We start from the raw sequence: 18,662 nt of genomic DNA, 5'->3' as shown, positions 1-18,662 counted from the left end.
GAGAGAGAGAGAGAGAGAGAGAGAGAGAGAGAGAGAGATATGAGAAGGAGGTTGAACTGGCAGTGAGGGAAGGGCGTGAATGGGAAGTTATAAATAGAGAAAGAAAGAAGGAAAAAGGTATATGTGATAAAATAAGAATCTGTGAATGGTATGAGTAGTGTTGGGTAAGGTAGAAAAAGAGTAGAGGGGGGAGATTTGGGGGCGCCGAGTTTAGAAGAGGTGGGTAAGGTGATGGGAAACCTGAAGGAAAGAAAAGCGCCAGGGATGAATGAGAATGAAAATAAGACTTTGAGGTGGGGCGGGGACGTGGAGCTGCGGGTGGTATGGGAAGTGTGTAAGAAAGTGTGGAAGGGGGAGGGATGGCCAGAGGAATGGAAGGTTGGTTTGATTGCTCCGGTTTTGAAGAAGGGGGAGGGAAAGAGAGTGGAGCATTTTAGGGGGTAACTCTTATGCCGACGTCATATAAAGTTTATATGGAGCTCCTGAGGAGGAGGTTGAAAGAGGCGGAGGTTACAAAGAGAGTTATTCCACACAATCAGGCGGGTTTCAGGAAGGGGATGGGGACAATGGAGAATGTGTTTGTTTTGAAGTTCTTCATTCATAGGGCGTTGAAGGTTAGGGGAGGGAGGTTATTCGCGCTATTTGTGGACTTCAAGGCAGCATTCGACAGTGTGAACAGGGGGGTGCTGTGGGAGGTAATGAGGGCAAGAGGGATAGAAAGATGCATGATAGAAAGAGTAAAAGAGGTATTCAGGGAAACTAGAGGGAGGGTTAAGTTTGGAGGAGAGGTAAGAGAGGTGTTTTGGACGGAAAGGTGGCTGAGACAAGGCTGCCCGTTGAGCCCGCTGCTCTTACGAATTCTTCAATCGGGCCTGGAAAAGAAGCTGGCGAAAAAAGGGAAGGGAGGGGTGTATCATCTGGCGTATGCGGATATCGTGTTGGTATCGGACTCGCAGGGGGGATGAGAATGATGATGAATGTTTTTGAGGAATGTGTGAGGGAAGTAGATCTGGTGGTGAACGTGGATAAGACGAAAATTATGGTTTTTCGGAAGAGAAAGAGTAAGAATGAGGTGGTAAGAATGTGGAGAATGAATGGACGGGAAGTGGAGGAGGTGAGAGAATTCTGTTATTTGGGGTATTGGTTGATGCAGAATGGAAGGGATTACCTGCACGTGAAAATGAGAGTGGAGGCAGCGGGGAGGATGATGGAAAAGGCAATTGGGAAGAGGAGGTTTAAGGATAATTGGAAAAGGAGAGTGTGGATGTTTGATATTTTGGTATGGGCTGTGATGAGTTATGATGTAGAGTTGTGGGGGTGGGGGGGATGTAAGAGAATGGAAAGATTGGAAGAGTTTCTTGAAATGGGTGTTTGGAGACAATAGGTGCTGTTCGGGGTATATGGTGAGGGAGGAGGTAAATAGGGAGAGTCCGTGTGTAAGGATGAGGAAAGGAGCGTGGAGTTTTGAGTGGAAGTTGAGGAAGAAAGCAGGAAATAAGTTGGCAAAGGAGTGTCTGAGATAGATTGAGAGGCGAGAGAAGGATAGGGAGAGTGGCTTGAGCGAGTGGGAGAAGAAGAGCAAGAGTGTATGGGGGGAGTGGAAGTTGAGAGAAAGAGAGGGATGGCAGGAGATCGAAGATGAAATGAAAAGGAAGGAGAGAGAGGAGAGGTGGGTGAAAATTGTGCACTCTAGATTTAATAGATGGTACAGGTTCTGTAGGACATCGGATGGGATCCCCGAATATCTGCAGGCGATGAAAAAGAAAGGGAAGTGGGCGAAGATGTTTAGTTTCAGAATGGGGGAGGGGATGAGGAAGTCGGAATACTAGAAGAGCGAAAGGGAGAAAGTATGTAGTGTATGTGGAATGGAGCAGGAGTTGCTTGTTGCTTGGTACGGTTGTCCCGCGGTGGAGTTGTACGGATTCAATTTCATGGATAGGATCGGTAGAGGTATAATCCGATGGGCTTGTCACTTGGTACGGTTGTCCCGCGGTAGAGTCCACGGATTCAGTGTTCCGAACACCATTGGTAGGAGTATAATTCGGCAGGCTTGTCAATTGGTGCAGTTGTCCCGCGGTACTGTTGCACCATCGATAGTGTCCTAACGCGGTAGGCTTGTCGGAAAATCAGTTTGGTGGATTCGATTTGTATGTGACTTCCCAACGTTGAATTTCGTAGATGGCACTATTAATCGGCCATAAAAATCTGCGAGATTCAAATTATGGTTCGAAAATGATTTTTAAAAATGAAATTTTTAAAACGTAGTATGCTGAGAAGTACGGGAAAGAAAGGACAATGAACAAAGGAAGAAAATAACTCCACAATCGTGAGAAAAACCGTTGCAAAAAATTGTAAATGTCAAATACTTGAGTTTAACTCCAAATTTATTTCCCTCCAAAACTCGTCACCGAAAAGGCTTTACCTTGAAAAATCCAAAATTAAGAGAGGAAAGTAAAATTAATGGTCACGGTCCCAAGTCCTAAAATCTCAGTTCTGTTCATTTCGAAAGTTCCTGTGTAGCATGTGCTCGACAAGTGTGGGCTCTCCTTTGTTCATTGTATCGCTGAGAGGGCCCAAAACCCTCTGAGGGGAAAACTTGCGACGTCACACGCTCTCCTTTTTACCCGTTTTCCCTTGGGTTTCACTTTTTTCTTTCCCCTGGGCCAGGTTTAGGTGCGCAACTTGTAGGCTAGTGAGGGTTGTTGGACCCAACCCTTAAAGTTAAGTTTAAGTTGTAGTTAGTCCCATCGTGGCTGTTCTACGATAAGCCTTCAGCTTCTCTCTTCAATTAGTTTTTCCGAGTAATATCTTTAGAGTTTTTTTTCAAAATTTATAAAGTTTATTTTTAGCGCAAAGTTTTAAAGTTTGGATATAAAATATTTTAAATAAAAGTGTGATTGTGCTCTCCAAGCACTTGTCAATTCGATTTATTTCGAGCTACCCCTATAATCCCATTATCCTGATCATCAACGAGTCAATTTGGATGGAGTCCTCACCGGAGGTTTAGCGGCTAACGGATCCAGGTTAAAAGATTGGCGCCAAATAATTAGAATGGCGCCACTGTTCTCCTAGTAACATTGATAGGACATAATATGTATGTTGGTGGGGATTATTTCGGTAGTGTTTCATGTTGGGAGAGTTTTCGTTGGTACGGTTGTCCCGTTGCCGCGGTGAGAACATTTTTTTCCATCTCGATTAATCACTGAAACTGAATACCTTTTGCGGCCAACTTTGTTCTGTATCTCAATTAGTTATGGAGGCTACTCGAAAATAATGACCAGAAGAATCACAAAACTGTTGTTTCATACACTTTTATTACACAATTACAGTTTCAATTCTTCAGTATCATCTCAAATTCAACGAACCTGTAATCAAGTACATTGTAAAGCTCATCAACGATCATGAATTATTTAAATATTTGATCTTTCACGTGCTTCATTATAGAATTCAATTTTGTTCACTCAATACGTATTGGACAAAAACAAAATTACACAAATAATTTTGCACAGAACGATTAGTTTCGGGAAAAGACGAACGCATTTTTGAGATCACAGATCTGAATTTGAAAAATCTGGGGCTCTTAGAGTGCCCAAAAAATTATTTAATGGTTTTTAATTAAGTTTGTCGACTATTCATGTGATGAATGAAGAATTTTGTGATCAAGGACTCCCACTCCAGAGTTTGAGGGGTCGAAATTAAGCCCATTGGATAGCCAAGAACATTCTTTTCAGGAAAAAAATCTGGATAACTATTTGATCTATGAAAATTCTTTAAAAATTCCAAAAAATGATTTATTTTGGTTCGATGGAAATTGCAAATATCTCGATATTTTCAAGGAGATGAGAGGATTCATAAGCAGTATTTTTCATTGAAAATTTCCCGAGGAATACAACAACTTTCACTACAATATTCGATCTCTCTGAATTCCTGAATTGTCCTAAAAAACTGAGACGGATATTCAATTCAAAATTCAAGTGGTAATAATCCATGATTACGTTTTCTTGAAAATGAAATTATTCTAAAAACTAGTGGTTTTACGAGAAAATGTAAAAGAAATCTTTTTTGCAGAGCAGAAAATTTCGTAAAAAATGTCTTTCGACTTTCTGACGTAGAACCACTCCTCCTGGAGATTATCACGTTTTTAGAAAAAAATATCAAGATCAATTATTCACTCTTTCACTGAATCTTTTAAGGAGAGAAGCGAAAATGGTCTTCTCATTTGAAAAACGCCGGAAATTTTACCAACCAAAATACTCGTTTCATCTCATTTTCAGAAATTGGAATTTCTTTTCTTTTCAAAGTTTTCGAGATTTTTCTGCGATAGACCAAATGTTCATTTCGAGATATTCATATGGTTGTGACTCAGAATGTCCTAGAAAAACCTAATTTCTTCTCAATCACAAAATTGCAATGAAATTATTTACACTAGAAAGAAATAATTAGGACCATCAGTATCACTAAACAATAATCACTAGTGATTATCATTTAATTAAAACTCTCCAGTTACGACCAAGAGAACCAAGAACGATTAGCAGATTCATTCGGACTTTTGGGTGAGGACGGAGTGGATCCAAGTGGTTTTGCCGATGTGGAGTTGATTTCCTCTTCGGTTTTGAACTGCATTTTTTGGTTTGTCGCTGCATGCATCTTCTTTTCGTACTCCCGGACGTCTTCTATAGACATCTCCACCCACTCGTCGATCCAGGCGAAGGCCTGACGATGACCAAGGAGGAGTATGTCCCGGATACACTGGAAAAAAATTCAATACAGAATTTATGTTGAGCTTGAATTTTAGAAAAACAACCAAGATCTTTCTTTGATGAAAAACCTAGCGAATTCGTCAGAAAATTGTATCGGATGGAGTCATTTTAGGAATTTACATAAATTCAGGGAAATGTTCCTCAGAAATTTTTTACGGTTTTTGTGAATGAATATTTTAAGCAGATCACGTATGGAAAAATCCTATAGGAGTTCCCATAGGATTTCCTATACGACCCTAGAAAATCCTACCTAGGGTTTTCGTATTTCCTATACGAAATCCTATAGGATATCCTATGGAGAATTCGAACATTTTCTATAGGATTTTTCAAATAGCATTTCCTATAAGATATTCTATAAGATTTTCAATAGGATTTCCTATGAAATTTAGGGTCATAAGGGTCAAATAAGGGTCAAAAAGAGTCATATGGGGGTCGTATAAGGATCCTATAGATGTCATATGGGTGTCATATGGGGATCATGTAGGAGTCATACAAGAGTCATATATGGGTTATGTAAGCGTCACATGAGGGTAACATGAGGACGTACGAGGATCAAATGACCTTCATATGACCGCCACATAATCCCTATATAACCCCCATGTGATACGTATGACACTCATTGTGACCCTTACGCCCCAAAATTTTAAAGGAAATCCTATTTAAAATCTCATATGAAATCCTATAAGAAATCCTATCCGGAAAATCCTATGGGAAATGTTCGAATTCTCCATAGGATTTTTTCATATGTGGAGGTATGATGGAAACACAGTCACCACAATAAAAATGGTCAATGAATAATATTCGATAGACAAAATCAATCGAATTCGATTTTTCTATACAGTCTATTTTATTGAGATACTAGCGCCGCCGCAGCCGCGACGTTGATGCCTTTTATAATGCCTTTTCTCGTGTTTTTCCTTGTGAGTTTTTCATAAATTGATGAATCACCATCGTCTTATTATACTGAGTGTGAAGATTAATGGAAACAATGCTTCACGGTTCATCACCTCTTCAATTGCAATAAGTAATTCACTAACTCTGTATTCACTGAATGAGCTTGTAACTATAATCATAATCGAAGTTCCATTCAGAGTGCAAAACAATAATTATTAAATTTCACAAAACGCCGAATTTTTTAGTCTTCGCCACCCTCTTGATTCCACTTTATTTCTTCACAAAAGCAATCGATAATTTTGTTGGAAAAATTTCATGATTGATTCTGATGCTTTTTTGCTGATTCGAAGTATCTTCTCTGCATTCATGATCTTTTTCACAATTTTATTCGACGATGCAATTTTTTCAAATTCTCTATAAAATCCCGAAATGCTTGTGCATTTTTTTTAAACTTCGAAATTTTTGTGAAATTGTTGACAAAATCCGAGGAATTTTTCAAATTTTTCGAATAATGTCCTTCTTTTTCATTTCAATCAATCAGCGTAGTAGTCAGACTAAGCGGGTTCTGTATCAAAGCTCCTCGCCGCCACCGGGCGGCGCCACCGTCGCGGAATTTTCTAGACGGATGACATCAGCGATGAGTCACCTCATCAACTCGGGGGCGTGGTGAGGGTACTTCCTGAGTCCTGTTGGGACTTGTATGGAATATGATACTAGTGGCGGCGCCACCGACGCGGAATTTTCTAGACGGATGACGTCATCGATGAGTCACCTCATCAACTCGGGGGCGTGGTGGGGGTACTTCTTGAGTCCTGTTGGGACTTGTATGGAATATGATACTAGTGGCGGCGCCACTGTCATGGAATTTTCTAGACGAATGACTCATCGACTCGCGTGGTGGGGGAATCCCTCTAAGACCTGTTGGGACTTGTATGATGACCTGTTGAAACTTGCATGAAATGGAATATTGGCGCCACCGTCGCTGAAGGCTCGAGACGGATATCGTCATCGATCAGTTATCGACTCGCATGGCGGAGGAACCATCCTGGTAGAACTTGTATGAAATATAATACTATGAAAACCTGTGGAAACATGGATAAAATTGGATATTGCCGCCAAAATCGCGGAGATTTCGAGATGAATGACGTCATCGATGAGTCACTCAGGCTGATGACTCATTTACTTGTACGGTGGGGGAACTTCCCATAAGTTCTAAACATGTGCAAATATTTAACGGCATTTGCACACATTTTGTAAACATTTGCGAACATTCTGCAAACATTTTGCAAACATTTGACAATATTTAATATTGTATAATGAACATTAATATAATAAACATTTTGCCAGCATTTGACAACATTTGCAAACATTTGGAAACATTTGCAAACATTTGACAACATTTGCAAACATTCTGCAAACATTTGCATTCTGCAAACATTTGCAAACATTGGACAAGATTTACAAACCTATGCAAACACGTNACAAAACGCCGAATTTTTTAGTCTTCGCCACCCTCTTGATTCCACTTTATTTCTTCACAAAAGCAATCGATAATTTTGTTGGAAAAATTTCATGATTGATTCTGATGCTTTTTTGCTGATTCGAAGTATCTTCTCTGCATTCATGATCTTTTTCACAATTTTATTCGACGATGCAATTTTTTCAAATTCTCTATAAAATCCCGAAATGCTTGTGCATTTTTTTTAAACTTCGAAATTTTTGTGAAATTGTTGACAAAATCCGAGGAATTTTTCAAATTTTTCGAATAATGTCCTTCTTTTTCATTTCAATCAATCAGCGTAGTAGTCAGACTAAGCGGGTTCTGTATCAAAGCTCCTCGCCGCCACCGGGCGGCGCCACCGTCGCGGAATTTTCTAGACGGATGACATCAGCGATGAGTCACCTCATCAACTCGGGGGCGTGGTGAGGGTACTTCCTGAGTCCTGTTGGGACTTGTATGGAATATGATACTAGTGGCGGCGCCACCGACGCGGAATTTTCTAGACGGATGACGTCATCGATGAGTCACCTCATCAACTCGGGGGCGTGGTGGGGGTACTTCTTGAGTCCTGTTGGGACTTGTATGGAATATGATACTAGTGGCGGCGCCACTGTCATGGAATTTTCTAGACGAATGACTCATCGACTCGCGTGGTGGGGGAATCCCTCTAAGACCTGTTGGGACTTGTATGATGACCTGTTGAAACTTGCATGAAATGGAATATTGGCGCCACCGTCGCTGAAGGCTCGAGACGGATATCGTCATCGATCAGTTATCGACTCGCATGGCGGAGGAACCATCCTGGTAGAACTTGTATGAAATATAATACTATGAAAACCTGTGGAAACATGGATAAAATTGGATATTGCCGCCAAAATCGCGGAGATTTCGAGATGAATGACGTCATCGATGAGTCACTCAGGCTGATGACTCATTTACTTGTACGGTGGGGGAACTTCCCATAAGTTCTAAACATGTGCAAATATTTAACGGCATTTGCACACATTTTGTAAACATTTGCGAACATTCTGCAAACATTTTGCAAACATTTGACAATATTTAATATTGTATAATGAACATTAATATAATAAACATTTTGCCAGCATTTGACAACATTTGCAAACATTTGGAAACATTTGCAAACATTTGACAACATTTGCAAACATTCTGCAAACATTTGCATTCTGCAAACATTTGCAAACATTGGACAAGATTTACAAACCTATGCAAACACGTGCAAATATGTGAAAACAATGGTCGAATATTGTCAAGATGAATGATATCGGTGAGCCACTCAGACTGATAACTGATCGATGTGCGAGGTGGGGGTTTCCCGTAAGTCCTGCTGAGACTTGTACATTCGAGAAGGATGACGTTTTCGCGGTGGGGGCTCCCCCTTAGTCCTGTTGGGACTTGTATGAAATAGGATACTCGATTGGTCGCGAATATTCTCGATGATTCCCGACTGATCCATGATGAATCATCCATTGGGAGTTGGAGTGGGGATAACTCGCGTACTCTGCATGATCCACACTGAATACAAAGTCAAGTTCAGTTTACTGAATCTCAACTCGTAGATTGCTCGAGATCATGATCATTTCAGACGTCGAATAAGTTCATGTCAAGAAATATTGAACCATATATTATCAAAACAACATAGACAAACTCTTTTTGAAACTCGTTTCACATAGTTCTAAGTTATGTTTTATGAGAAAAGGATGTGTATAATAATAAGATCAGCTTAGTTCCACCGTATTTTCTCACGGAAGAAAATTGCTCGAAATCATGATCTCAAACATTGAATAAGTGTTCATGAAAGAATATTGAATGCTATATTATCAGAAGAACATAGACGGAATATATTTAAGATAACTGTATGATAATTGTAAGAAAACAAGTATACATAAAGCAATAAAAACGCTTCGTTAAATGTTGAAAAAGTTTATTTATTTATTCAAATGTGTACGTTATTACCATTACTATTGTTATTATGAGAAACAATCTGAGAATATATATATAATTACACAAGTTGTTCGAAATAACCCCAAGGTAGAGTATCTGTTGTATGGAGTGAAATCATACATTTATTATCTTCCCAACTCAAAACCATCTTCTGCTAGCAGATTGTGTGCACCTCATGTTTTTTGCTCTGGATTCAATACTGATTTCTGATAATGTACTCATTACCAAAAAAAAATCATTGAATGTGCTTTTCCTGAGTGTAGCAGCTTTAACACCTTCAGGTTTCTTCTTAGCTTTCTCATCAGTCAACATCCTAAATGGGTATGTTTTTGCTCGTAAACAAATTCAACCGTGATTCGACCATTATTCTCATCCTTCATGAGTCCTAATGCTTCCTTGTTTGCGAGGGGCATTCTATATTCATTATTCTCTTTATAGTCAGATGTATCGAACATGTGTATGTCTTATTTTATAGACTCAGATATTTGGTACTTGAAACAGATAGAATAAGCTATCTGCATCGGTATATATGAGTTTTGCTGAATCCCCAAATTTACATTTAATGTGTTTCTGATAGAAGTAATATATAATCGTTTATGATAAATCGAGCATCATAAATCCAATATGGATAGGTTTCTTGAAATATACGGATGTTCCGTTCATTCATTATCATCAAACATCATAAAGCTGTGGAAATTGGGTTTTGCTATCAATGCTTTTGCTCCATATCGAACACTCCAATGCGTGAAGAGCTTAATATCTTTCTGTTTTCTAGCATTTTTCATAGTTTTTCCGAATACAGCATTATTCATCAAATTATCAAAGTTCTTTTCGAATTCATTTTTTGACTGTTGTTTTTTCATAGTATTCAGATCAATGTAAGATTCCAACCAGGGCTTCTGATTGAATTTTAAAATACGATGTTTACGTAATGTATCACACTTTTCTTTCGGGAAGAGAGTTGTCGCTAATTTAGTATGTTTGCTCTCCGGAGGGATGGAATATTCGGGACAGAGCGGAAAATCTTTATATAGTTCATGCAATTCTTGACGATATTCCAAATCAACTTCAAGGATATATCCGACTGGAGAATCATCTGCAGCAATTAAAATGTCTACAGAACTGGTTGCAACCCATTCAAATGAATCACATGGCAAACTGATACTCATAGCGGCTGCATATAAATTGTTCACATCATAATACATGAAATATGATGTTTCTGACGAGGGATCATAACATTTCAACCCATGAATGGATTATTTGCATGGGCATATCTGTTTGAACATTGTGATATTCCACCTCTAATACCTTTTTCAATGAATAATATCATTTCTGGATCTGTAAAAAGCTCTAAATTCACCTCGGTATATTTCAGCATATTAGCATCAAAGGCTAATAATCTACGTGTTATATAATAATGCAAAGGGTCTAATTCCTAAGTGGAAAGGCAATTACGACGGAAAATTTGAAAAGTCCCAACTAATAATAAGAGATCAGTTTGTAGGTAGAGATCTGAATACTCCCTCAATGTTTTCATATTGAATTCACTCCAAACATTAAGAACATGTTGATCATCTTCATCAGATATCTGCTCATCAGTCAATTGAGAGTGAAACCCTTCTTTTCCAGACAATTCGGTTTCATCCAATTTACCCCAATCATCCACATNGCAATTACGACGGAAAATTTGAAAAGTCCCAACTAACAAGAGATGACTTTGTAGGTAGAGATCTGAATACTCCCTCAATGTTTTCATTTTCAATTCACTCCAAACATTAAGAGCATGTTGATCATCTTCATCAGATATCTGCTCATCAGTCAATTGAGAGTAAAGCCCTTCTTTTCTAGACAATTCGGTTTCATCCAATTTACCTCAATCATCCACATGTGGACATCCACATGAAAAGGGACCGCTTTGTCGATATAATGTTATGTATACTCTGATAATATTGATAACATTTAGCCCATTTTGAGCTCAAAATTATCTTCATGGGGTCAAAAATGACGTCGTTGGACCAGATGGAAAACAAATTCAACATTGGTGCAAATGGCAGTTGCTGAGACAAGAACGTGAATATCTCGGAAACTAAAATCCTTTTTCATGTGGACGTCCACATATTGTCAAAGGGAAATACCCCCTTTCTACTGAACAGATTGAATTTAGTAGAATCAGGTTGATATTTTCTTGTTATTGCTTTATGATCGTTATCAAGTTAATTCGCTAATCTCTCACAACTGCTACCCATGTGTGATGTCCAGAATTTTTATAGGAAAATTAAATGGAAAATAATATATATATATATATATATATATATATATATATATATATATATATATATATATATATAGACATAATGCAAATTAATAAGTCAAAGAATTGACGAGACATTTCATCACTTAAACTCAATAAATCCGAAAACAATGGAGTTGAGAGCATCAATGATGAAATGTCTCATTCAACATGCCCCCGTTTCTCAATATCAAAAGTCGCAGATGGAGGAATGGTTGAGAAACAATAAAACAAAACCGAGTGAACTACTTTCCTGAAGACGATTTAAAAGTGGGAAAAATCATACGACATTTTCTACCAATTAAAAATTGACTCGTTGGAGCCCCCACGAGTCAAGTGGCTCGTAAAAACTCAAAATTAATCAGTCTTGAAGCAGCGACGGAGCAGGAATAATTCTGGTCGAAATAGTTCACTTAATCGACGTATTTTTCAATCCTTCAATACAATACAATAATTCGCAGTGTCAAAATTGTGCTGAATAGCTGCCGAATTAATAGTCGGCTACGATCAATTGGAATTATCCAGGAATCAAATTTCCTTAACCGAGAGGGGTGACTTTTTTTGCATTCAAAGAATTAGACTATTACGAAGCGTTGTGGACAGTCTCATCCAAAACTATTAACTTCAATTGTCCTGTCAAATATTTCGGACTCAAAATAAACTATATGAGTGGAAGAAAGTGTTTTTGTGAGAGTATACATGATAGCCTCTAGTGAATCTAGTTGTTGGTGAGAAAATTGCGAATTCAACCAAGGATCCATATAAAAAAATTGATACATAAATGAAACCGAACTATGAGCAATCAAATTTTGTGAAACAATTAGAATCCGATGGTTCAGATTATTCCAGCGATAGGGATTTCGAATCAACTACATATAAACTTTTGTAAAATGTAGACTGATGCTTTTGTAAATTGCGTAGTTCTCAAAATAATAATAAAAATCGAATTTAATTGCCAATACAACTCTAGATTCCTTGTTTCGTGAATATTCCCAACTAAAATCCTGTCTCTAAACAAAATTCCCTCATTTCGAATATCTTGCGTCAAAATCGAGCTGCAATTCAATATTTTAATCAAAAGGTAAGAGTATGAACCTAACTTCGTACAGTAAAATCAAATTTTCATCATTTTAGCTATCTTTTTAATAAAACGATTGAAAAGATAGTCCTCTGACGCCGATAATTTCTCCAGACGTCACACATGAAATGGAATGAGTCGTTGAATCTTAAATTTAGACAAGTCCCTGCTACCCATTTAGTGAAAGAGATATAATATTCTTTGTTAACTGGAAGAATTTGGAATAGTATGAAAATTTTGATATGCAAGATTACAACTCCTATGCGCAGCCCCGTGATATTTTTCTGTTAAATGACAGCGATCACGAACTTTATCACTTTCATTCAAAGGATTTTTACACAGGTAACATGTCACTCCTGGTCCGAAATTCTCAATTTGCTGAGTTGATAAGTTTTCCTTTTTCAGTTTGGTCTTCAACTATTTATCTACTCTGTATGATAGCAGCTTCATCTCCGTTGAAAACCACTCAATGCAATGTGGACCTCGATGGGTTTTGACTTGTGATAATGAATCATCAAAAGCACATTTCACATAGGATACTATGAGGGATATCATGATCATTGAATCTTTTTTTCCCTCCCATGTAGGTATTGTTGAGCCGTATCAATCGCCATTGATTGAAATTCTATTCACTTATTACTTTTTAAAATTTTTGAATTTTCTCAAATTTTTTTTCACGATAACTAAAAAAAAATGTTTTCAATTAATTGAATTTTAATTAATGGCGATTGATAGGGCTCAACAATACCTACATGGGAGGCAAAAAAAAGATTCAATGCAATCGATTCATTAGCGAAGAATCGAAGCAAAATTTGTTTACATACGTGCACACATACGGACATACGTACGAATATGGTTTAAAAATTGCACTTTTGAATTGTTTGAATCATGATGGTTCAATATATCAAGAAAAATCAACAACTTAAATTTGAATGATTACAATGTTTCCATTCGGAACCAATATTGAAGAACATTAAAAACCATTTGCATACATTTGAGAAACATTTGAAATCAAAATATTCGGAAGACATTTGAAAACATTGATGAATATGAAAAACCATTTGCATACATTTGAGAAACATTTGAAATCAAAATATTCGGAAGACATTTGAAAACATTGATGAATATGAAAAACCATTTGCATACATTTGAGAAACATTTGAAATCAAAATATTCGGAAGACATTTGAAAACATTGATGAATATGAAAAACCATTTGCATACATTTGAGAAACATTTGAAATCAAAATATTCGGAAGACATTTGAAAACATTGATGAATATGAAAAACCATTTGCATACATTTGAGAAACATTTGAAATCAAAATATTCGGAAGACATTTGAAAACATTGATGAATATGAAAAACCATTTGCATACATTTGAGAAACATTTGAAATCAAAATATTCGGAAGACATTTGAAAACATTGATGAATATGAAAAACCATTTGCATACATTTGAGAAACATTTGAAATCAAAATATTCGGAAGACATTTGAAAACATTGATGAATATGAAAAACCATTTGCATACATTTGAGAAACATTTGAAATCAAAATATTCGGAAGACATTTGAAAACATTGATGAATATGAAAAACCATTTGCATACATTTGAGAAACATTTGAAATCAAAATATTCGGAAGACATTTGAAAACATTGATGAATATGAAAAACCATTTGCATGCAGCTGAAAAACATTTTTAAACATTTGCAAACATTTTAAAACATGAAAAAACATTTCAAAAACTTTTTAAAAACATCGATTGTACGACGTATAGAGGTTTTTTGGTGTCAAAATATTCCTTATGATAATATCTGTCGAATATGCGAAGAAGACGAAAACAATATTGTGATTATTTCGAAAAAATTTATAATATCTTTGAAACAAGCGGCAAATTGCCCTTAGGAATACGCTTCTGAATGGTTATTTTGCAAATTATTTCCTTCTGTCATGTATAATTGATTGTTTATCATTCTATTAAATAAGATTCATTTTCAACTAATTTTGTCAGATCTTCAACTTGATGGAATGTTATCATCATTATTCTTATTATTCCTTTCTTCTCTATAACTGATTGTCTTTTTTACGATTCTATCTCTCCCTCGACACTTCGATTAAATGGTAATAGAAAAATTTTATTAATACCTACCTGAATGAATTTGAAACGTTACATTTGAAGAAACCATCAGAAAGCAAACTTGCAGAGAAATTAATGAAAAATATGCAGTAATAATAACAGAAGAAGAAAAGCTAACTCATGTCCATAGAGCTATCATAGACAAATTTGAATAAAGTACGAATGGTCTTGCCTGAAGAGGAAAATAAAATGTTGAACTTTAAGGATTTCAAACATCCAGAAACCGTCCCATTTGCCGTTTATGCAGAATTAGAATGTTTAATAGAGTCAAAAGAGGATGGTCATGATATCCCTCATAGTATCCTATGTGAAATGTGCTTTTGATGATTCATTATCACAAGTGAAAACCCATCGAGGTTCACATTGCATTGAGTGGTTTTCAACGGAGATGAAGCTGCTATCATACAGAGTAGATAAATAGTTGAAGACCAAACTGAAAAAGGAAAACTTATCAACTCAGCAAATTGAGGATTTCGGACCAGCAGTGACATGTTATATGTGTAAAAATCCATTGAATGAAAGTGATAAAGTTTGTGATCACTGTCGTTTAACAGGAAAATATCACGGGGCTGCGCATAGGAGTTGTAATCTTGCATATCAAAAGTATCATACTTTTCCAAATTCTTCCAGTTAATAAAGAACATTATATCTCTTTCACTAAATGGGTAGCAGGGACTTGTCTAAATTTAAGATTCAATGACTCATTCCGTTTCATGCGTGATGTCTGGAGAAATTATCAGCGTCGGAGGACTATCTTTTCAATTGTTTTATTAAAAAGATAGCTAAAATGATTAAAATTTGAATTTACTGTACGAAGTTAGGTTCATACTCTTACCTTTTGATTACAATATTGAATTGCAGCTCGATTTTTACGGAAAATATTTGAATTAAGGGAATTATGTTTAGAGATAGGATTTTAGTTAGGAATATTCACGAAACAAGGAATCTAGAGTTGTATTGGCAATTAAATTCGACTTTCATTATTATTTTGAAAACTACGCAATTTACAAAAGCATAAGTCTGCATTTTACAAAAGTTTATATGTAGTTAATTCGAAATCCCTACCCCTGAAATGATCTGAAGGATCTGATTCTAATTGTTTCACCAAATTTGATTACAGTTCGGTTTCATTTATGGGACGTTCCATGTCAACTCAGCCACCCCGAACTACTATGTATTAACAGAATTCCTGCCAAATTTCATTGCCTCACGATTTTTTGTTTCTAAGATAATGACTACCAAACTTTAAATTTTCAAAAATTCATAACTTTTGAATGGCGCATTCAATTCGAACAAATAAAAAAAGAAAATTTTTGTTTTCGTTCATACTTTTAGGAAAAATACTCCCTAGGCGTGAAGAAGCTTCTACACCTATTTTTCGATGAATTTTTACGTTGCTATTTTTTTTCGGCTCCAGAGCTGGAATTTTTTTTTTCTGATAAAGGACGTCCATATATGATGTAAACAAAATACGCCAACATGAGAGAGACAACCAGTGCACCGGAGAGAATTTTTGTTTCCTAAATTTTCGTTTTCCCTTCTGCTAAATTTTCGTGTTTTTCCGCTTTCTAGGGGAGCTGCCTCGTCTTTATTAAGAAATTGATATTTCAATCCATACCTTTGATGAATATGAGTTAGGAAAGAGATTCATCACGATAGAAAAGAGAAACAATGCGTCGGGAAAAAAATTTTCTCTGAAATTTTCGAGTTTTTTCGCTATCTATGAGAGCTATCATGGAAGAGACAAGCAGTACACCAGAAAAATGAGATTTCTTCGCAATTTTCTTATTTTTTCTCCTTTTCTCTTTTTCTTCTTCTTTTCAATCTTTTTTTTTGCTTCTTTCACTTCTCAATCGACAGTTTTCCCTTCTGCTAGATGGGAGGGACTATCAACAACATTATAAATCTCTTTCGAAAGACAAAGTACTCATCCAAAGAAGTGCGAAACATAGAAAAACATGTTTTATTTTACTGTAACGACCTTTTTACATTTTTACAATAAAAGGCTATTATTTACCGTCTTCAACTACCACTTGCCCAATTGCACTAATTTACTATACATCTATTCATCGCGATTACTGTTTTCTAAGTGCTTTGCGTTTTGTTGTTGTTGTTTGTTTTCATTTCGGAAAAACTTCTTGGTTTTCCGCAGCCGAATATCGTTTCATTAACAATTGCTCTCCCGATTTTGGAATGAAACAATGGTGTTCTTGAATGGCTGGAATAGCTTTGGCACTATCAAATCTTTCCCTCAATTCAGTTTTTATATTCTCATGTTCGTCCTTGATGAAAAAAAGCACATCGATTTCTTTCAAATTATCTTTTGACCATCGAAACAAAGCATCTGGCGTCAGGATGGGTTCACCATGGACGATTTGCAAGCTTCTACGTCTCGCTTCTCTTTTGAAAACAGCATCCACACCGTCACAAGCTCCTTTACCGTGTGTGGTTGCATGGAAATGGGCCTCTGCATCTATTCCAAAATCAGTCTTGCGATGCAGAAGATTAGCCATTTGGTAACGATTCTTGTAATGCTGTGCAGCTCCATCGGTGACATAGATGATTCTCTCGACATCTTTGTAGTTATTCTTCACATGTTGTATTAGAATTTTCTGTACCAAACAAAACAACTAAACTCCGATGCTGTATCTCGTTTTCTTCACGATAGTAGTAAACAACGGGATGGACTGTACATTGGACATTGTTGTAGTGGAAGGATTGAGTAGCATCTTGAGCCTCAAAGGCATAATTTTCTGAGAAAGCACTAGTACTTCGCCGTTATTCAAATTCTCTTTTCGATCTTTAACAAAAGCTGATTGTTCTTTAGCGATGAAGTGATGGGGTTTTAATACTTTTAATCGTTCGTCAAGAAGATTGATGAAGTCATCCATCGCAAGCGTTTGTGTCTGCAAGATACACCTGTCAGTAGTTTGCCACACGCGAAATTGGACAGTTTCGACAATAGAATCAGAAAGGAGCTTTTTCAATTCACATGAGAATGAAACCCTTCTCAGGGCAGTCGTTACATTCATCCAGATAACAGGCCGGGGTTGGATTTGTACACATCAGTTGTGCTAGACAATCTTTGTAATCCTTGAGTGGGCAGGGGGAATCTTCAGTTAGAGTGGCAATCTTGATGGCTTCGAGCATCAATTTACAATTTTGATGATACGTGCAAACACATACGACGTGAGTGCCATTTGCTCTCGCTAACTCAGCTAACTTACTGAAACCAACCAAAGCCTCTGGATGAGTATTTTTGTACTTCCTATGAAGGTGTTTCAGATTTTCGAGTATCATTCGCTTTTGCTCTACTTTCTTCTCTCCATTGATTTTGACGGCTACTTTATCTTTCATCCTTGGCATGACATGACTATTCTCTAGATAAAACTTGTGTACTTTCTCGACCGTTTGTATTGGAAGTGAACGGCCTGCTTTCGCAATTGGTGAGGCAAATACTCCTTTGATTTCTCTCAATTTCTTCGCTCTTGACGCCATGTATCTCGTAATGCCAAATTCAGAAGCGATTTTCCGCTCGCTCCACGACTGTGGAAGAACCGTCAAGATTTGCAAGCGCTCACCGTACTTTTCCAGATCATTGAATTTTTTTTTCAAACCATTCAGCATTTCTTCTAATTCTATTTCTCTCGAAGATCGATGGCGCTTTGATAAAGAAGGATCAGCGTCACTTTGATCATCTTCCGCATCAGAATGCATGGGGGAACTGGAGAATTCAGATACATTGTCCACTTCTTCATCGATTGAAATGCCGGAATCGTCGAGATGGAAAGACCGACCTGATCTCAGAGAACTATTCATCACATCTGGGCTTGGTTCGGGTGTTTCGGTTTGGGGCTTTGATATCTCGGGTGGGGTGTCCGAACATTGAAGATGTGTATCATGAAGATTCACCATTGAGACGGGTGGAATCACATAATTCAGGGCCATCTTCCGGCACTGGCCACAGATTTTCGCAGACTTTGGTAGAAAGGGAAACTTCTTGTGTATTGCCGAGGAAATGGGCCGCAAATCCAAACCA

At 37.1% G+C, this 18,662-nt stretch overlaps 1 protein-coding gene across 2 annotated transcripts in view; it reads right to left on the bottom strand.

The window, feature by feature from the left end:
- Positions 1-3,295: 3,295 nt before the first annotated feature.
- Positions 3,296-18,662, bottom strand: part of LOC107042760 (cytoplasmic phosphatidylinositol transfer protein 1) — a 230,530-nt gene continuing 215,163 nt past the window's right edge. For both annotated transcript variants that reach the window (XM_015263943.2, XM_015263944.2), the window contains one exon: positions 3,296-4,749. In XM_015263943.2, coding sequence (XP_015119429.1) covers positions 4,504-4,749 — 246 coding nt within the window. In that variant the 3' untranslated portion in view covers positions 3,296-4,503. The remainder of the gene's footprint in view (positions 4,750-18,662) is intronic.

Source organism: Diachasma alloeum, unplaced genomic scaffold (assembly GCF_001412515.2).
Source record: "Diachasma alloeum isolate Michigan unplaced genomic scaffold, Dall2.0 Dall_scaffold_00517, whole genome shotgun sequence".
In the NCBI taxonomy this organism is placed as follows: domain Eukaryota; kingdom Metazoa; phylum Arthropoda; class Insecta; order Hymenoptera; family Braconidae; genus Diachasma; species Diachasma alloeum.
The sequence above is the reverse complement of the archived record's forward strand: the minus strand, read 5'-3'. Positions and strand labels throughout refer to the sequence as shown.